The 21,713-nt window shown below is 39.5% G+C and overlaps 1 protein-coding gene across 2 annotated transcripts in view; it reads right to left on the bottom strand.

The window, feature by feature from the left end:
• Positions 1-766: 766 nt before the first annotated feature.
• The window catches only part of ULK2 (unc-51 like autophagy activating kinase 2), a 41,126-nt gene continuing 20,179 nt past the window's right edge, over positions 767-21,713 (bottom strand). The window contains exons 11-28 of one of the 2 annotated variants that reach the window (XM_087751535.1): positions 20,248-20,298; positions 19,782-19,870; positions 18,917-19,088; positions 17,927-17,987; positions 17,585-17,677; positions 14,304-14,441; positions 13,108-13,253; positions 12,792-12,872; positions 9,664-9,950; positions 9,338-9,531; positions 8,689-8,798; positions 7,702-7,854; positions 6,752-6,960; positions 5,276-5,454; positions 4,245-4,363; positions 3,723-3,880; positions 2,704-2,839; positions 767-2,598 (exon numbers count right to left, since the gene is read on the bottom strand). In XM_087751535.1, the coding sequence (XP_087607661.1) occupies positions 2,531-2,598; positions 2,704-2,839; positions 3,723-3,880; positions 4,245-4,363; positions 5,276-5,454; positions 6,752-6,960; positions 7,702-7,854; positions 8,689-8,798; positions 9,338-9,531; positions 9,664-9,950; positions 12,792-12,872; positions 13,108-13,253; positions 14,304-14,441; positions 17,585-17,677; positions 17,927-17,987; positions 18,917-19,088; positions 19,782-19,870; positions 20,248-20,298 (2,444 nt within the window). In that variant the 3' untranslated portion in view covers positions 767-2,530. The other variant, XM_087751536.1, reaches the window with a different exon arrangement.

Genomic DNA, 21,713 nt, shown 5'->3' with positions numbered 1-21,713 from the left:
GAAGGAGAACGAGCTTGAATCCTGAGGAAAAAAAAGAAAACCAACAAAAAACCAGTGAGTTCCTGGGAACAGCAGCCTATCTCCTAGACTTGCGCATTAAGGCTGTTGCTTTGTTCCTAGATGCATGTTCAGACATTTCATTAGCATTCCCTGCTCACTCCTTCCTCATCCTCTTTTATCATTATGTGCCAGTCACAAGTGTAGGGTTTTTTTAAATAATAAATTGGGAAAAGTTTGATAATACAACTAAGAAAAACAACAGCCACGTACCAGCTACCGCAGCACACCTCAGCTGGGGAGAGGGTATTAGCTACAAGGTGGACAAAGCCTGTTTTTCGTCAAGTTTGGATAGAAATTGTAACTTAGTGCCAATTTTTTGTCAATTAGCTCTGTACATGCTGTTTTGGCAGCTCAGACAGCTCCTCTTTGCTAGAGGCACCTTGTTGAAAGACATACAGCTGTCACCCAGGAACCTGCTTATCATGTTTGTTTTCAAATCCAAGCTAAAAACAAACAAACAAACAAACAAAGCAGGGCAAATTGTTTTCCTAAAGCAAGTGAAAACAAACTCAGGGACACTTTGTGCCAGGGCTATTGAGAGATAACGAACTGAAGCAAGTTGCCCCATCGGCATGGCCAGCTGCTGAGGCGAGCATCCCTTGACCCAAGCAGGGAACATTCAGCATCTGGTTTAACCAGCCAAGTACCGACCGTTTTTTTCAAGTTAACACCATTGGCCTTTGGTTACACAGACACAGAAACTCCGTTTTACCATAGAAACACTTCTAGTGTCAGTATTTATTTTACCTTAATATACATTTATACAGGCCATAATAAAAAGGCTATTACGCAACAGTTCAGTGAGTTATTACCTAGTTTCAAGAATAATGCATGCAATTACAAAGGAGAGGTAGAAACACCGTATTAAAGACCTAAAAATACAAACATTATATAAACAAACACTTTCAAATTAACTGTTGGAATTTTACAGATAAATAAGGTAAAAAGTACATTACTCTGTCAAAGTAAAGGAAACACATGGTTATCCGAACACTGAAACAATATTTTGATGTGTAAGCCCTGTACAACTTTGTCAAATAGTTCAGACCACTGTGTTTAAGAGGATTAAAATGATTTTGTCCTGGAGAATGGTTTATTCAAGTATTCAAGCAGTTGAGTAACAAAAAAAAAAAAGTCCCAAAAATAAAGTATAGGAACCATTTCCAGAGAAGCTGATCTGCCTAAATACTTCGCAAATCGCTGTCCTGATGGTCTCGTGAGATGCTTGAAATGATAATGCCTGTAAGGCTAAATGAAGCTTCCCACCTCTCCCCCAAAATGCACACAAAATAATCCTGATTTTTCACACACTGTATGTAGATATTCCACATCAATTTATCAGCATCTCAAACCCCAACAATATTTTCTGGTTTTGCATGGTTCCTTGCAGAACCTTTCAGTTTACAGTATTTATTGTAATACTGCTCAAGAAACAAACTACAGAGAACTGTCATTACACCCCTAGAGACTGCAGGCATTAATGCACATATCGCATGCACAACAAAAGATGCAACCAAATCTATATAAAAAGCAAACAACCAGCAACTCAACATTGCTATTACTGAGAAAGTCCAGAGCAGTAGTTACTCAAGTATTAGACAAATAGGTATAAAATGGAAAGGTTCACATGAATACAAGTTTTTACAGTTTGTTTGAAAGTCTTCTAGAAGCTACATTTGAAATTCTGAAAAGAATTTTATGTACACTGAAATGAAATTCAGCCAAGTCCATTGTGCCTTCTTTCTCTAATTTTTTAATATAGTTCTTCAAAAATGAATATACAGTTGCTTTAGTAAATTAGTGCAAAACAATATTTTGGAAGAAGATCATCAAATTGTATCCACATCAGCTGAAAACCCACTGGGCGTTTTGCACAGATGGAGCACATTTTCTTCCATTACCATCTTTCCCCCGTGTAAGAGCGCTTTCTCACCATCCCTTCACATGACAAGCTGAGCCATGTTTACAACATGTGAGCTCCAATACAAGCCAGCTTAGCCCTGAAAGCTTCAAACAGCACTTGCACATGGTTAGGGGTTCCCAAATTGACTCCGCCACATTTTACTGACAAAGATATTTTTCACAGACTTTTGAGGGAATCTTCTGAGGGAAATGTCTTTTTGTACCTGATGCAGAAGGATCCGCTCTCTATAAACCTCATGAGGGAAAAAATCCCCCCGATCATTCAAGTTCAAAGCAGACGTACAAGGATCAGTTTGAAATGTGAAGAGAGATTCTTTTAAATTCTGTTGCTAGGAAGAAAAAGGAGCTGCTGGATCAGTAAGGCAAGTGTACTTTTGGAATTTCTCCTCTTTGAATATGCTGCTGTTTCTTTGGTAGTCACCACAGAAATGTAAGAATCATCTTCCACGTGGGGCAGAACAAGGACAACAATTAAGCTGTAGTGAAAAAAGTGCAGTATCACTGATGTGGTCCCTTATGTTCACACCATCTGGTCCTCGGGATATTCCTACTGCTCATATACAGCCACTGTGCTATAGCAAAGTGCGGAAAGCCTTCGCTCGATGCTAGATTTATCTGCGAACGGAGAGAGGTAAAAAATAGGTGATGACTTCAGTGTTATTTTACAATGCATGAATTTAATGAAATTTTCAATATATTCATTATTCAACATAAACTTACACTTGTGTACATTTTCTATGTCTGCAGGGTCTTGCAGTATTTTAGTCAGTCCTTCCAGCAGCAAGGCTGCTTTGTGGTATCGATATGTAATATCTTCAGTTTGCTGAAACATCTCATCCAGAGCTGCCGACTGAACCTGGAATCGTTCAGGAGATTCAATTACATGAACTGCGTTAGGCAAGTAATGAAATGAAAAATTCAAAATGAATGATATAAAAGTGTCATTAAGAAACTATTTTTGAGCCTTAATTCAGCTGATCTGTTTTTATAACTGTAAGACAACAAAACGAAGTTTGAGAGAATATAGGGCCTGTGCTGTATTAACTAAGGATAATCGGCACGTATAAGCTATAAGAGTGCTTTTTGATCTTCTGTGTTTACATGTGTTACAACAACGTATGAATAAATATGCTTGTTCTTATACCTATATTCTTTTGTAAAGACGACAAATTAATTGTGTGTGACTACACCATTATTGGGGTTAAGCACAATATTTGCCACTATCTTTTGTGTGACACCTATGTTAAAAAGACTTCCCTCTCATCAAAAACCAGTTAAGTTTCCTGTATGGTTACTGCATCTGCTCCACGGCAGACAGAAAGTTGATCAATTAAATGAAAAAGCTTCCACATTTGCTACTGTTTTTGCTTTGTATGGACAGGCTGGCGTTCTTCAAATTGATCTGGCAGATTGATGAAGCTACTTCTGTTGCTTCTATTCTTTAGTAAGCCTTACTGGATAAGACTTCAGCACACCGGGCTGTGTGGCTTAGGAGTTCATTTCCTAGTGTTTATGTACCAAATGTGCTGATGGAGGGGAAATGTCCCCGAGGAACAGTGTCTGCCAGGAACTTTAGCCACAGTTAAGGCAGGGCAGGAAAGAGAGTGAAAGACTAACAAAAATTACCATGGAATTCTGGAAACATACATTCTATTTTCTGGTTATGTAGAAGAGGTATGTGAGAGAAGGAAACAATTTAATCTCAATGTCCTGTCATTTCGGTAAAAGGAGTCACTTACCATTTCTACGGCGCAGCTGTAGATGAGTTTCTCTGCAGTTACACTGTTGATTTCATCAATGAACCTTTGCTTGTCCGAAAAGAAACGATTCAACTTTTCCGTTAATTTCTTGCACATGCCAATACAGAATTTGTATCTTTCATTGAGGCTTTTCACAACTGGAAGAAAGGTAAGAAGAAATTAAAGAAAATAACAAAACACAGCCAAAAAACAACATAGCCTAAGTTCAGCTTTTCCCAGCACTAGCAAAGTCAATCTGTTTAAACTTGTGCTTTTAATGTTTATTTACTCTGCCACTTCTATGAATTAAGTATATATCAAATAATTTCCATTTCAAGTTAATAACTGCCCATTTCTTACCAGTTTCTAGCTGTATCTTTGTTTACTATCAGAATTGTGCAATTGCACATATCTACAATTCTCTTGTACAGAAGAAAACAAACGTTGCAACTTAAGCTTTCCGAGTGATGTATCAGCAAAGAAAATTCACAAGCGAAGTAAATTAGATTATGTTGTATCTACCTTGCTTAACAGCAGTGGATGGGTTCAGTTTCCCCGATTTGACCTGTGCTTTGGCAAGATGCAGAGAAGATGCTAGTAACTGGGCAGCTTTCATATACAACACCAGCTGCTCTACTTGTCTAGGGAGAGGGGGGAAAAAAAGTAATTATGTATCAAAACACCTTTCTTGAACACATTCAAGCCATGGGCAGACACCACTTTTTAATCACAACCCTACACAGGACTCAGCAGCAGAAAAGGAAGACAGATGTTTAAAATGCAACTCCACCCCTCCCTTCCCTTCACAAACACACTGTCACGGGGTTGAGAGTACATCTGCTCATCTAGTAGCTGCAGCAGCAAATACAAACTGCTTTAATGTAGACATTTTAAAAAGGAACACTTATTTGTGGGGACTGACTGCCCGAGGTCAATGTCTTACCACAAGCGATTGGGTGTACTTTTCTCGCAGCGTCATTTCCTATGCCCCTGGAATTCTCAGTTGCGAAAAGCAAACACTTTGCAGGGTTTTTTTTGTTGGTTTTTTTTTAGGAAGAAGGCAGGAAGTGGAACTGCCCTTTCCCACCACTCCAGATTTCTCTTATTTCTCCTTGCTTCTGATTTTGTATTAGGGCTGATTTGTTCCACTGAAAAAAAAGTCAAATTTGGACACTCCTTCCCCCGTTCCCAACCTTCACCTCAGTACTACTGCTTCAGCCTGGCCAACAAGAACAGAAGAGGGCTCAGATCTGACAGAAGCTGGTACATAAATTTCCAGGCTTAGAAATGCTATACAGCACCTCAAGCCTGAACTCCTCACCACTTTCCCCAACTTATGCGGCAGGCCAGTAAATGCTGTCCTTTGGTCTGCTAGCAAATGTGTCTCTACCCTTTGCTGTTTCTGATCTGTCCTCAGTTGTTAAAAATGTATTCCTATAAAAGATTTTATACAGTAAAACAATCACTCCCAACAAAAAGGGCATAGTTTGAATACATTTTTTATGTGTTCAATAGTCACTAATTCTCTTGATACTATTTGACCGCATACTTACCCCCATTCTTTGCTTAGCTGGCTGATCTGATCAACAACTATGCTCTCTTGGATTTGGTACAGCGACACTGCAGAAGTACACAGATCTGGGTTTCCTCCTCGTACTGCTGTCAGATCCAGAACACACTCTGTAAATGTCAGCATCATGTTTAGATGACGCAGTGTATCTGTATGTTCTCTCTGTCAGAGGGAAAGATGACAACAATTTAACCATTATAAGCCATAAGACAACCAAGTACACTTAAAACTCTCGTTAATAATTTGAGGATTTCTTGGTATGTCAGTTCTATGCGGAAATCACATTGTAGTAGAGCCAGTGCTAGGGACTACAGAACCAAACGGGTCCAAACAGATCAACAGACATTAACTTGTTCTCTCTTTGTTAATGATTTCAAGATACTGTAGCTTATACTTAAGAGTCTTTCAACAAAGCCAAAGGAATTGGGACATGGAGTTCTATGTTTGCTGAAACCTGAGCAACTAAAGGAATCACAAGTGGGACATATTACTTGTTATTATATTATCAGCAACCCAAAAGTATGCTCAGCACTTGTATTAGAAGCCAGGAGGAACATTTGGCTTTTATTATATAACAGACTTGATACCTACAAGAGAACTGATCTAAAGCTTCATACTTATCTGCTTCACTCTAGTTTACACTTAGGTCTGGAATGCTATTGTGTTAAAAAGTGGCCGTTGCCGAAGTTTACAATTTAAACTAAAAAATTTCAATTGGAGCTAACAACTCACTGCTGCTTGGTGACTAAAAGATACTACATGCATAGTCTCTGCTAAAAAAATTAGCCTTGAAAACTAATCAAACATATCTTAGCAATATTTATAATTTTTTCATTGGTAATGCAGGTCTAAACACATTTTAAACTCTATCTGTGGGAAGAGTACAGTGTACTGTCAAACATTTTGTTATAAAATACAGATTCAATAGCGATCCAAACACCTTCCAGCAAGATGTGAATGAGAAAACAGAACAGCAATCTGCCTTGAGAAATTTATGGTCCAAGGATAGCATTCTGGTGAAAGACCACCCCAATTTGTGTTTTTAAAGTGTCACTCCTCCACACATTTTAAAAAATACAGGACACTCTTCCCACAAGTAGGATTTAATGTCATCCACCGACTGTGAAGAAGCAGTTAAAAACAACGCCCAGAGGGACATTGCTACTGTCAGCACCCACGTCCAGAGACTTGGCATTAAAACAGAGGCCTCTTTGGAAGGCTCTGGTGAACAAAAGCAGTCATGTTCCTTTGGTTACCTATTCAAATACATGAAATGCCAGGAGTAACTACCAAAGAGAAATTGGCCACAATTGACACAGGAGTATTTTCAAGATCTTCAAAAGGAATATGTGAGATAGTGAAGAGCAAACCACGAAGTGCACTGCACAGTCCTGTTTTTACCATATCTCTGTTTTAGCAGCATTATACATTATAAAACATTAAATTATTTTTTCTATACCTCCATTAAAGTTTCCTCAGGCAATTCGGGAGCTTCAAAAGTGATAAAGCCCTCTAAGCTGGGAGGCGAAGTACCATAAGGCATGTACTTCAGACTCGGAGCTGCCTCGGCTCCCGGAGGAGAAGAACCCATATAAATACCAGGAGGAGAGCCCATATATACACGGCCACTAGTAGAGCAGAGAGACCCTCCAGAACTGTTTGATCCAACTACAAGAAAAATAACACACACATTCAGTCTAATAGGTTGTTCCATCTCGCAGCGCTGGGGCTGCAGATGATAGCAAATGACAAATCAGTAGTCATCACAGATTCACTCTTGGGAGGCTCTCCTCATCATTCCTTGCATCACTCTGTAGAGAATGCAAAGGCTACACCGTAATGAACAGTGACGATTCATAACACAGATTCTGGGAAATGGCTGACAAGGATTCCAAGGCAGAGAGTCCAACAGTACAGACCAAAGGTTGTGCTATAGTTCACAAAAGCACACTGCTGCAGACTCCTGCTTGTCCTGAGCAGATGAAGGCCTTTACCTTGAGATCTTTGATATCTAGCAGCATAGCCAACACATGCTGAAATGCAGTCAGCTCACGCCCCTTGTGTGTTGCTTCTGGTACAATGCACAGCAGTAGGCAAAAATGCAGAATAGGAAATCTAACCGTTCCTCTCCACCTTTGTCATAGAGATCTATTATACTCCCTGTGGTGGAGTAAAGCTGTGCACACAGAAGGTTATACGCCGCTATATTGTAAATCCATGCCTCTGGCCCTCTCTTTAGGAGAGAAAAGGCAGAAGTCGCCTGATACCAATCTCTACTTTACAAAGCACTTTTACTGTATGGCCTAGAGGACCTACTGCGCAAGGCAGTAAGCAGGTTACTAGCCCAAGAAGTGGGCAAGCCTAAATACTGTGTTCGAGGACAGTCCACAGTTGTCAGGCAAGTCTTACCTGAGGTGGTTCTTGTTCTGAGGACCATATGGGTGCAGGTAGGAGGGGTGGCACTGCTTGGAGGGGACCCAACAGTAAACATGACAGCTCGAGAACTTGCCCCGCTTCCCATGGAAGGAGGTGCCATTGCAATTCCACAGGCTCCTGCTGGAGCTGGAAGAAAAAAATTCAGCAAGTTAGTCCCTCTTACATATAATCATACCAATAAGTAGTTATATGCAGCAAACTGGAGCACTGCATGACAACACGCTTTGATGTAGATCCAAGACTTGGACTACTTAGAAGTTCTGACAGCAAATAAAACAAGCTGAGTGGACAGCCTTGGCGATACACAAAAAGAGTCAAGATGCAGTCTTCATGTATCTTTTTACTTTCAATCTCTATCTGCTCTATCCTCGCCTAGAAAAGAGCAAGAGAGGCTCTCTCTGAGAGCTTGAGGACAACCCCAGTCCTGCAGCAAAAGATACAACAGAAAAATTCTAGAGGCAGACCATGACAGGTCTGGAGGCTAACAGACCAGCCCTGTCTGCAGAACTCCTTCCATCTGCTCAAAAACAAGGCGAGAACTCCTGGTGGCCACTTATGGCAAGGGACAAGCTGGGGAAGGGAGGAGGAGAAAAATGACCCAGAATTACATAAACTGGCTTTCATACAAAAACAAGGTGGAATTAGGAAATGAAACAGCCACAAATGTTGTATTAAAAATAAAACCAAACCAAAAAACCCCAAACCCCTCTAGCCACTATAGGCAGTTGATATATTTTTGTGTTTAGCACAGAAATAGATATTTTCATGTCTCAGTTATTTTTAAAGCTATGCTAAAGAAATGGAACATATCCCCTTCAAAGATTAAAAAAAGCCTTCTGTACTGAGGCTAAAAATTGTCAGAACCAGTTATTGAAGCTGGAAACAGAACTGTATCTAGTTGGCACTCCATAAAAAACCCAGCACATAAGGGCAGCTTGGATGTATCAATCTGTTCCTTACCTGTGTCCATCGGTCGTTCTGTATTGAGGCTGTCTGTACTGCCTTGATATAACTGGCCACCAAGGGTTGTCTTTACCTGTTGATCTGATAGCTTCCCAGTACTAACAGATCTAGACAGAAAAATGTATGAATTCACAACAAAATTCTTCAGTAAGATCTTCCTATCTAACTTGCAACTAAGGCTGACTTTCAGATTCTTGGTATTTATTATAGAGAATTCTTCAACAAAAATACAGAAAATCTTGAAATCTCGCTGTTCATCATGGACCAACTGAAATAGACCTAATATATATATATAAATAAATATATATACAAAAATAAAGAGACCTTTTTCTCTTAAACATTTATATTGCAAATTTTGTCATATAGGTTTTCAAGCAGAAACTGAACAGGCTTTGCAGAGGCAATGAAATTCCATATTCAGATAATCAAAACAAAAGGGAACTAGACAGCAACACAAAGCACTCCAGGAAGTCCATGCTATATTTACACACAGTACAAAATGTTTCTGTTGTATAGACCAAACCTCAGCATCTCCTCACAGCTCACTTTTTGCATGCTCTTCCCCTCCAAGCTGCTGTGTGCAACGTACATTCTTCTGCCAAGTTACTTACCCAGCTTTACAGGTTATAAATACTACAATGCCTACCTGCCGAATGTAGTTTTACTGTGCTGTTCCCCTGCCTGCTTTTCACCTCCTTGCGTCGAGTGGAAGTGCGTGAAATCCCTTGGGTCAGTGATGTCTTTAGGCTGCAACGGGGTATCTACCAAGCCCTGGCGATTAGCCAGGGCCAGCAAGTTTGAGGATGCTTGAGTTTTAGGTATTTTGAAAGGAGCCGTTGCCTTTAAGAATCAAGACCAAGAACATAAAAGAACCAAGGTTAGATCCTCAAAATATTCTTGGGAATTGTTTCAGGCTTTGTCACCACTTTGTTACCACTTCACATTTTACTGACAGTGGCAAACTTCACAAACCTTAGTAGGAGAGCCAATGATCGTTGGCAATGGAGTTTTGAACAGCCAGTCTGAACTCCTAGGTGACGATCCCATATGTTTGGTAGGTGATGTTCCCAAGCTACCTGGCCTACTTGGTTGCGGAGAATGGCTGTATCCATACCCAGCGTAAGATGGGCATACTGGGTCTGAATGCTGCTTTCTGAGCTTCTGCTTGTTTTGGTAAATATCTGTGAGAGTAGGAGCACTCTGCAACCTCGCTCCCATCAAAAGTGACTGTGGAGACTGAGATGGTGGTATCGGAGAACCTGTGGGGATGAAAGACAATGAAGTAAAATTCTACTTGCAGTGCTTGGAAAATGTGTCAAAGACGCCCAAAATGCCAGAGATCAACATTAAACTGAAAGGAGATGGGACTGCAAATATCGTGAGATATGTTTGATCATCAGCTCACTAGATGGCAAGAAGAATGGATTTAGCCTGTTGGCTATTTGGACTAAGGCTATATTACACTGATGAGACGTTCAAGCTGCCAAATAGGCAAGATTTCAGGGTGACAGCTGTACTGGCAGCTGCACTACCTCTGGCAACCTGCATCAAGACAAATAAAGTGGCTGGATTCAGCAGGAATGGCATAACCAGTACTGAAATTTTAAGTGCAGCCGCCAAGACTCTAGGTTGAATAGAGGTTCTGAAGTACTGGAATTATATTCTTGCAAACAAGTGTGTGAATGCAACATTGCATGTTAATTACCTAATGACTTCATTTGCAGACACAAAAGGCAGTGTCTCATGGTTCCTGCAAGAAAACTAGGTACTAAAAAGAACCAAGTTATTCCGATGAAACAGTTTGGGATCATTACTTTGGGCAGCCATTTACTTTTTAGTCTGTCAGACTGAATCTTTTTCAAAAGCTTACTATGTACAAAGGAAGTCCACACTTAAGTATGAGTGCGAAGTTTCTCCTAAAGCAAATGGAAACGGAAGAGCTATAAGCAGCCATTTAAACAGAGGGCTTTGGGGAGATGTCTCTTACAAACATCTCACCTACTCAAAGGTGCCCTTCCTCTTTCAAAATAAGGAACCTGAAATTTGATTAAATGGTCTCCTCCTTGTGATATTTTTATGCCTTATGATGAGGAACTGTGCAAAGTTACAAACAGTACATAAGAGTTCAATTTTATGGCCACAGCTTCCCAGATAAAATGCCTATCTTTGTAACCTCAAAGAGCTGACACTGAAGTGACAATTTCACTCACATTTAAAAGAAAAAAAAAGGGGGGGGGGGGCAAAACTGAAAACAGACAATACTAACTACATAAGATCTTTAAGAGCTGGCCAAGATAATCTTCTGAAATAGGCTCCATTTCATAAATGTATGCTCAAAAAAAACCCATCACAAACTTCTTGCAGCTTGCTCAGGAAAGTGCCCAGCTGTTAACACACATCTTTCAACCTTAAGCCTATGCTTTTGCTTAGTTAGATTTTGAATATGAACTACTTCATCTTGATTTCATTCCACTCCATTAAACAGCATGTTTTAGAACAGCCTTTCTGCCTGCAGCTCCAGGACAGGGATCAAGTCTATTTCTCATTAACTTCCCAGCCAAGAATTTGCTTGTTTGAAATCCCTCTGCTCCTCTGTCTCATAGTATTGAAAGTCCTCACCTGTTGTTTCAGACACCAGTCTTAAATCTCACTGGTTACTGTTCTAATGTTATTGCCACCGCAGGGAAGGCTTCTGAATTAGAAGTTTGTCCTCTGCTGCCACTGGCAGCAAGAGCAGCTCAATTAGTTCAGAAGCTACATTACGACAGACATCTTCAGTCCTTAGAAAATCTCAGTACAGATGACCTCACTTCACCCAGAAGCAAAAGACAGCTTCCCATGCCCATTTAAATGCCGAGAAACAGACTTGCTGCAATTTGTGGTATTTTACAAATAGAAATACCACTGCAGTCATTTGAAATTAAGAAACAAAGTCAAGTAGGAAAAGAATACAGGAAACAGATGAAGAAATGAAACATTAAAAACCCTTACAGCCATAAAAACAGTGCTGTGGTATGTTACAAGTACAAGTCAGTTTAACACTGGCAAAAGGCACTAAACCAACAGCCCTACAAAATTCTATCCAAAGAAAAGATGCAACAAGAAAAGCATACACACTGCTTTGTATTCTCTTCACGCACACCTTTTTTTTTTTTTTAAGAGACTATTTCAAATCTGAGGATTCACTCATTCCGTGTCTTTTGTTGAGACTGCCAATGGCATAGCAATTATGAAGGCAATTTTTGAGACACGTCATAGAACTTATTTCATATGGATGAAACCATTCCCAGATATTTGAAATATGGCTACTCCAAGAAATGAAGGCTCTATCATCTCCAGATGATTTTGGAAAGTGTTTAAATAGGGGAAAACCCCACAACGAAGTTTCAGCACCACCTCTTAGAAAGTCAAAATAATGAGTATAACTAGTGTTTTAGATAAAGAAGAAATGACACCCAAAACATGCATAGAGCAAAAGAACGTGTTGCTGAATTGCATATTCTTATGGCCAATCCTTCTGGCATTACAGTGCAATTCCACCTTTAACAGTCTCAGAACATCTTCAAATCCTATTTCTCCGTGATCATTTTTTTTTTTTTTTCCTGCTGGCATGCTATAATAATTTATGACTTGCAAAGCTTACTGAATGCTTAGCAACACCAACATCAGATCCCAGACAACTTCCTAAGGGAATGACGAAAACGTGCTGCACGCTGTACGCTGGCAGTTCTTCCTCCCTTTTCTGAGGACTGGCATGACAGAGCTGGTCTATCAAAACCAGATTCTGAGAAGCATGTTACTACCATTCATTATAATCCATTCACTTCCATCCCTGTTTAAAGACAGGCATTATCAGGGTTGCTTTTTCATCTTCAGAAAAAATCTTCAGTTGCTCTCTTATTGTGTAGGGAATTAGTTATGGGGAAAGGTGTCTTGATACAGCCACAACTGGGCTAAGTTCCTACAGAAACTCAGCACATCACTTACCCAGTGTCTCCTATTAACCCATACTAATGTAGTGTTGACTCTCCTCCCCCTTCACAAAATGCTGTAGAAGCTCTATCAAAATAGTACTGGTTGCATTGTCCAAAGTCACTCACCTGAGAAGTTTCTACTCCTTGATTCATGTCCTTGAAGCTGTCCGCAACAACAGTGTCCGAGCTGCTCAGGTATGGTTCCAACTATGCAAACAAAATCAAAATGTGAATTTACACTTTATACTTCACCTACAAATGAAGGTAAAGCAAAATAAAACCTACTTAGTTTACTTCCGTGAGTCATTTAACAGAAATTATTTCTGCAAATGTGACCTAGTTGGGCAGATTTTGGTTTAAGATAATTTCAAGCAACAATTAGTGTTCCGAATTTACTGTTCCAGATAAACCTTCACTAATGGCTAAGAATTGATAGGCTTACCTAGCGGTGAAGGTGAATACGGTCTAGAAGATCCTGTGGATAACCTGCGCCCAACACCCTGTGCAGTGTCAGCTGGTACTGGAGAACAGGAGCCCATCTTCATGAAGCCCATTGGGCTAGTATTTGAGCGTCTCACAACTCCAGCTCTAACAAGGTGAAAAGAATGGTTACACACACTATAGTAACTGTGGTTCCTTGAGATAAGCTTCAGAACACCCTAAGGAGTATAATGATTAGTTAAAGAAAATACCGATACTTAAAGAGAAAGCTATGACATTGATGCGTATTAAGCTAATAACTAAAGCTAAGCTTCCCATACTGAAAACAAGCAAGATTTAATTCCCTTTGTTCACACTGACTTTTCAACTTTCAGTGCCATAACAGTCTGTTAACTGGAGAAAATTAAAACAGATATCCCTTAATACATGGATTCCTAATCTTCAAACAACTTGATTATCAAATTTTGAATTTTACAATCAAGTGAAATGTATTGCTACAAATGCCCATTTTTATGTCAAAAAAGATTACAACAAAGTTTTCATATTGGGTCTGGTATACAGGTCAGGTAACTGGAAACAGATTATTTAAGGGAAAGGCACTTCTCCAATTGCAGCAACTATTATAAAATCAGAGATCCTGAAAAAAAATGCAAGTAACCATGGGGTTTGTTTTTGTAAAGATCTCTGGAGTAGTCTCTTTCTGAGTCTTTGACTTTCACCATCCTGATCCTGCAGATCACAAGGCAGAGAATAAGTCTGGCACACTAAAGCTTTGTAACAAGACAAGCTGGTTAACTAGCATGCCAAAAATTGTTTCCTTGATATTCTACAGAACAATGCATTCATCTCATCACTACATGTGTGAAAACAAAACATAACTTATTACTGACTTTCTAGTTTATGATGTAATGCCATATAATACACAAAGAGGAATAAAAAAAGCAAGACTTCATCTTTTTACCTTCTTGGGTTGCATCTGAGTGAAAGCACAAGCTCATTTTGTTTTCATGAAAAATTACAAGTGCCCATCCAACAATCTTGAGATTGTGAAGGACTATTATTTGTTATCATTAAAATGTCTCTTTAGCATGTTCTTGTGCAGAAAAAAATTACATCAGCAAGAAAGCACGGATATCTGTCACGGTACAAACACAAACTAGAACCAAGAAAAAGGAGTTAAAAAAAAAAAACCCTCACCTTGGTGATCCATGCGGGTTTGACACAGGGCTGGCAGTAGAGGAGAGGTTCTGTTCTATGCGCTGGTAATTCCGTAGCTGAGTGGGAACCGGGATAGGTGCCGTTTCGCTGCGGGGAGATACCGAAGGCTGACAATGCCTGAAGTTGGAAGGTATGGAGACAGGAGATGAATATAGGCAGACAGGTCTCTCTCTGAATTGTACCATTGTTGAAATTTCAAGAAAATCTAGGAAACCAGCAAATAAGCTGCTTCTGCACTCCCTGCATGCAGTATGATCTTAGCTTGTCCTAATCTAGCTCTAACACTTCACAGAGGAAGATAAAGAACTGTTCACTACCAGCTACCTTTCTTATACTGGCTAGTATCGGATCAAGCTGAGAGCGCAGTCCTAGCTGAAGCACTTCGTCATGCATCACAGCGATCTACAGATCCCTCCGACTTCCTGCCAATCGGCCTGCTCTGTTTACCACGCTTCAAAATAGCGTTCTAGGAAAACCCACTGCGCTAAGAACAGGAAGTTCAGCAGCAGGGCTGGAATGTGTACAAAAGCCACTGAAGCACAGTCAGAGATATCCCAAGAGACACGGTGAACTTGCAAAAGGAAAACATGTTATGTAACCAGCCGCTGACAAAATGACCAAAACCACACACCTGAACATTAATCCACAGACTCAAAACTGCAGATTAGCATTACCAAAGTTGAACTGAAGTGTCAGTGACCTGGCTTACCTCAGTGTACTATCTGATAAGGGAATCAAACCACTGCAACGTAATCAGTTACCAACATTTTTAAAGGAAGACAGAATTCAATGGAAAGAATTTCAAACGAATGGGCTTTTTGGAAGGTAATCAGTTTAGTATCTGGTCCTTTATTGACCACCTCTTCAGAGAAAGATTAGAAATTCTTAGAGGAAACGTGAAAAATGTTCTACCATGAGCTCTAGAAAACAAGCAGTTACAGCACTCACTGCACGGCTACAGCTGAACAGAAATCTGGGTTTCTGACTGCATTTGTCCTGTTCTCTTTGCTACCTCTGAGAATGAAATACTACTTCCTAATATGCATAGAGCTTCCTTGGCAAAAGAAAAGCAGCTTGTCTTTTTATTGCCACCCAGTTTCTAGATACTAGTGAGCAATTTGAGCATCAGCTGTGAGCACACAGTTGGTGGAAAGCCTGAAAGCTTCCATGCAAGCAGAAGGTCTCACAAGTGGAAACCACACAAAGGCAGCGGGCAGCCTGCTACGACTAACACAACACGCTGAGGTAGCACGGGGAGGCTCACTAGGCCCGACCTCTGGGAGAAGGGAAGCACATGTTATTTAAACTGTGGCAGTGACACCGAGGAGGCCATGAAGGCACTTCAACTTTTAAAGCACTCAGCATGGAAAATGCCTTCCCCTGCTCTCACACAGCCTTGCAGGTAGATTCAAGCAAGCTCTGTAAGGCAGCAATGCTGTGTTAGCATGGCAGAGAGCCATGGTACAGTATTTGGCCGTCCATCAGGCTCCCCAGCTCAGGACCAAAGCTAAGCTCTGGTTAGGCATCCTCGAGTGGGATATGGTTTGTCACAGGTTAGAGAAAATACAATACAGATGTATGCAGAGTTGCATGCAAATCTTGTTTCCATGAGATCCAGAGAATAAAATCAGCAACTAACCACAGGAGAGTGAACCACCTCTACCTATTCTGCCCATTCTGGCTGACACCTGAAAAGTGTTACAGCTTCTTCTACTTGACATAAAGCAGCATAACTACGGGTACAATTCATTCAGTTTGATCAGCTAATCATAAAATTTCACTGTTTCATAGGGCATAACCTTTTGTTTAAAAAAAAAAAAAAAAAAGGTTACATACTATGAAAGAATATTTCTCAGGAAATAAAAAAACCAAACCCAAAGACCAAAAGCAGCATCTTGCAGAGAATCAGACACACACTGTGCTTCCTTCAGACCATGCCCCAAGCAGCCAGTTAGTTACTGAGTTCACTCAACCAGTAATTAAATCAAACTATTAGAGTACAAACACTGAAAGTGTGAACAGTAGGCACCTGTTTCTGGTCACATGACCGTTTAGCTCTTAACTTAGTACTGCACCGATAATTGGCATATTTTCATAAAACCTTTAACTCTAAAAAATGACACCTGACACAATTTAAAATAGGAAATTATATGTGTATATATTATATATATACACACATATATATGTGTACATATATATATATAAATACATTGTACATGGCCAATCCAGAGCAAATGGATCTTTACAGACAAACCATCTCCATTATCTGCCCTTAAACATAAAAGGTAAGACTAAAGCTGTATTGATAGCCCACATCAGCAGATTTCACAAACTGCACAAAGATCAGCACAAAGTAGCAAACTTTTCTTGTGACAAGCATTTTAAAGCAAATAATGCTGACTTGCAGCCCTGTAGCACTAGCATAAGCCAAAAATACACCCAACATAATAGCTTTATTCCCCATTTAGCCACTCATCCTCTTTCTATTTGTACTGAAAACATTATGAAATTCATTACTTGGTCAAATGACAGTATTTTCTGTTTAGATATTACATGAGTAGTTGAACAGCATGATTAAGCTTTACATTTTCCAGTATAATACAGGAAAGATTTCAGGCACCACTGGTGAATATCAGTTCTATTTCAAACTAGCAGAAACTTTGTCTACAACCATGTGGAAGAAAGAGGACTTACTAACAGTCCTGCTACTGGAAAAGCTACAATACATGTTCAGCTCTTTCACATGGCTTCTTTGGTATCTTGTGAGACACAAATGTGAAATTCACAGTAATTGCTTCCACAGAAGTCACACCCAGTTACCAGACACAAGACAATCCAGCCACGAGACACAAATCCATAGCAATCTGGGTTTTGTAAGTTCCTCTTCTCTCACGACTACTTCTTAAAATGTATACTGCATTCAACATCTTGACTCATTAAATGAAGACTGTACTGTGCTTCATAACACCAAAAAGGATAAGTCAGTTATGTCTCTGAAGTTTCTGCTTTCAACCAGTTCAAAATATAAACTTACAAAAGAATGCTATCTTTCCTTATGGAAATCTTTTGGCGATGCATCAGAGCCAGAAGTCAGCCATGCAATCATCAGCCATTAAAATGCATAAAGAGCCTGGAAAAAACAGGCCTAGCTTCTATTTCAATTCAGTTTCCAGTAGCCATACACAATTAAAAAAACCCACACCATATAGTAGCAGAGAACCATTTTAAAAGAAAGGAAATACTAAGCCTACATCACGCACCTGTTAGCTGTACCAGAAGCAGTACTTCGAGAAGAGGCTGAAGATGGTTTCTGTACAGTTCCTGAGCTTCCAGAAATAGTTAATGGTGACTGCCTGTGAAAACAAAAACCACTGTCAAGAGACAGGTCTTCACATCAGAAAAACTATCTACTCTGCAGCAAAACTCTGAATTCAGGCTGTTTACGTATTCATATTAAATTCAACTTGGTATATTAATCTTTAAGAAAGTCCACACACAGCTATGCAAACCCATCACTGCCAAGAACCCAGCAACCCCTTCTACAGCTGCAGTGTCAATTTTAGAACATGAGACTTCTTTTGGATAAAGCTCAGCACACCTACCCTCCACACATCAAGAACTCGCTTGAAGCCCGCCTGCCAGCTGCTCCCAATGGCATATCATCTACAGTAAGCAGAAGAACACATTGAAAGCCCACGTCATGAAGCAGAATCTTAAAAAAAAAAATCTTCAATATTACTGTTGTAGAAATAACCACTTCTGACAAACTTCTGTGAACATATAAAAGTCTTCCACAAACTGTTTTGTATATGAAAATACCTTAAATGTGACCTACAACAAAAATGTAACTGGGGACGGCAGTTCTTTAACAAGTTTGTTTTTTGTTGTTTGGGGTTTTTTTTGCTATACTAATTATAATAATTTTGAAATAAAATTGCTTAAGAGTACAAGGTATCAGCATTGGGAGATTTATAATAATGAGTGACAGAAACCCTTCACAGAGATCAAGGCACTAATTTAGTCAAATATTTAACACGAGTTGGTGGCATTGTATAGAAATCAGCTGACTAGCTTCCCAGTGGCAATTCAGGTTTGGAAGATGTCGTTAAACTGCAACATGCTACACCCAAGTCTTTCTACTGTATAAGCCCAGTCTCTTGCCTTACCTTTCATGTTAAGTATTTTTTTATGTTTTTACCTGCACTTGTTTATTCTCTAAAGCTCTACAGCATGGACTATAAATGTTCAGTCAGTCTAGAGTTAACAACATGCCTGACTCTGCCGAAAGAATCCGTGGGCTTCTTATCAGCAGTTGTTTACAACTGACTCTCCTCTTCTACTGCCAAACCCCAATATTTTCCATGACTTTAAATCAGCTTGGTACCTTTAGCATATCTGGCTAGTCAACTGAAAGTGAAAATGTCCCAGATGGACATGCAGGTATACCAAACAGTCTCCCTTCAAACTAAAGAAATTAGTTCCAGTGTGAACTGAGACACATTTAGAGAAAACAGAGCCAAAGAATAACAGGACATAAAGGTATGTTACAAGTGGCAATTGTTTTAAAATGTAAAAATAAGGAAGGTTCTTACATGAGTGGTCTGAAGAGATGTTGTGTGGGACAAGAACAAAGTCATCTGTGTCACAAGAGGAGTTCTTGCTACTGGTACTAGCAGAGTCTTTAGAGACTTGAAGATAGTTAGGAGGGCCCAACGGAGGGGAAGACAAATTTTCTTCTTGAATATGCTGCATGTCTGGCAGAGACTGGAAGCGGGGTGGAAAAAATAAAGTAAAAAAACCCACTGTAAATCCAGCGATTCAGAACATATAATTGGTCATTTAACTATGGAGCTTCTAAAGTAAGAATCATCACTAGCTTTGACAAAAGAGAGATAAATCTTGGTCCTTTTTTTGTTTCTTAGGTATTTAGAAACATAAAATGTATTTGAATTTGGAAATTTCAAATACTGGATAACCCTGTAGTGTCAATTTAGACAGTTCTATATTAAATAGGCTGTGAATTTAGACAATTGCAATTTATTCAATCATTCCTGATGATACAGATACACCTCTTCCAAATACCACATAAAATTCAAGTCACTAGTTCGTATCAGTATAAGGGGCCTTAGCCAAAAAGGCCAATTCAAAAATTATCTGTAACATCCACTACATTGCAAACCATATTAGCATATCTAAAGATTTGCTATTCTAGCATTTGATGTGTATATGTATTTTTTTCTTTAACAAAAAACCCACAAAGTACAACACAAGGAGCAAGAGAGAACCAAAACGTTAATGCCATTCTTTTAGTAAAAGACAGGGGTATTCCTTCCCCTGTGCTCTTAAACGCGACAGTTTACACTGTTCAAGAATGGAAAGATCTAAAATTCAGTAACTCTTGGCTAAACATTACAGAACATATTTTCTAGAGTTTGTTCTGTAAAACAGAAAACTTACTGGAGGAGAAGCAAAACGGCATGAAGGAGAGCTACCACAGGAACTGCCAGAGACTGAGCCTGCATATGTGGGCACTGGTACAGGACAAGCTAGAAGAGGAAAACCCAGGGGGAAAAGAAAAAATGGGACTAAGATTTTGAAAGGCTGAATTTCAAACAAACTCATTTCCTCACTGCTTTTCATTCATAAACTCTTATACAACTTATAAGCACAGCACATCCCTAAACACACAAGGGTATTTAAGTTCAGTTGAAATGTCAAAGGAACTAGTAAATAAGTATCACATTTCAGTCTAGCGTAACACAAAAAAGGATTCAACACTTAGCCTCACAATAGAGCACAACAACAAGTCAGACTTGGGAAAATGCCTCATAAACACTTAGTGTGATATTTGGCAGATCCTTCTCCGTTCCAGCCCCCAACATTCATCATTTATACAAATAAGTGGAAAAACAAAACTACTTACACTTTTTGACTGTTGAAATCTGATCCAGGAAAGGGTGGTTGAAAAATGCTTCTGTAGAACAAGAAACAAGAACCATGGCGAGTAAATGTACAAATGACATAGAATTTACAGACTATATTGCAGATGGTGATAAATGGTTGCCTTCCCAGAATCAGTATTTCAGAGCCAGAGGGTGAAGAGCTTATAAAAGATTAAAGCCCTCTATGTTATATGTTGCTACAGCATTTGGAAAGGAAACAGAAATCAATTGAAAAACTTCAAACAACAGCCAGCAAGCCCAATCAGACTGAATTACTGGAGGACATTTTATGACTGTACTTAAGGATCGTGTACACAAGAAGCCTTCCTATACCCTCATGAAATTATGTTCTCTATGTTTAATATGGTACTAATTCAGTTTTAATTTGCTCTTCAAAATGATAAGCATCTCTCTCACATCAAACACTGCAAGTATTTTCACTTCTGCCTTTCCCAAGGACTGATGCTTATTTTTGAACCCACTAATGCTACTCCTTAGGTGGTCAAAAATCACAACACAGAGCAGCCGCCATTCTCTCCTTCCCGCTTCCCAACAGCGGAACATGACCTGTGCAGCCAGTTCACAGTTTAAAGCAGAGTTAAACACAATTTCTTTAACAATTTCCTCAGTTAACTTGTTACTGGTACAATAGAAACATTTTGCTTTTGTTGTAAATGAACATGCTGAGATGCATTTAATTGACTTAGCATAACCAGTTGGCTAGCAGTTTACACAGAAAGTTTTATTCTACAAGAAGTGACCTTCAGCTAGTTAGGGGAAATTGAGGGTTGGTAGAAGCTAGCTGCTGAGCTTTGTGAACTTTAATGTTCTAACAGTTGAGGAAGAACAATGCTGTTCCTCAGACCTAAGCAAATAACAAGGAAAAAAAAAAATAAAAGAAAGAATCTGAGGCCTGCAGTATCTCCTCTTCCTTCAACAATGCTTTCTTCCACGGCCCGATAAGGAAGGAAGGCTAGCTATAACGCAAGAACAGTGTAATGATTAACCTTAACACGAGGATCAGGTGTTCTTGAGCTTTTGTACAACACCTGCTGTTCTACTTTATATTGCTGGAAGATCAACAAGATTTCCAATGCTATTTTTACTTTAACAACAGGCAACTGGTCTCAGTTATACACTCTCCCTTTCACTCCCTTTGCTAAGCACATTCCAGAGCAGCCCCTTTGAGGCCCTTTAAGTGGCTCAGCCAAGGAAAACATGACTTTCATCACTACCATTCTGCTTTCTATTTTTCTTTCTAAGCACAAGTGCGTTCTCCCACTACCACAAATGATACAGTGAATTTCCCATGTTTGAAGAAACTGTAGGGATCAGCACACCCAAAGTGCAAAGTGGAATCAATTACTTGAAGTCCATGTTTGTGACGTATTAATTCTTCTACACATACAGATTTATAAGTAACCTTTGAATACTGTCGCTATCATCT

Source organism: Nipponia nippon, unplaced genomic scaffold (assembly GCF_047370975.1).
Source record: "Nipponia nippon isolate SJK-2023a ecotype South Korea unplaced genomic scaffold, ASM4737097v1 scaffold_15, whole genome shotgun sequence".
Classification (NCBI taxonomy): Eukaryota; Metazoa; Chordata; class Aves; order Pelecaniformes; family Threskiornithidae; genus Nipponia; species Nipponia nippon.
This window is presented reverse-complemented; position numbering and strand designations above follow the sequence as displayed.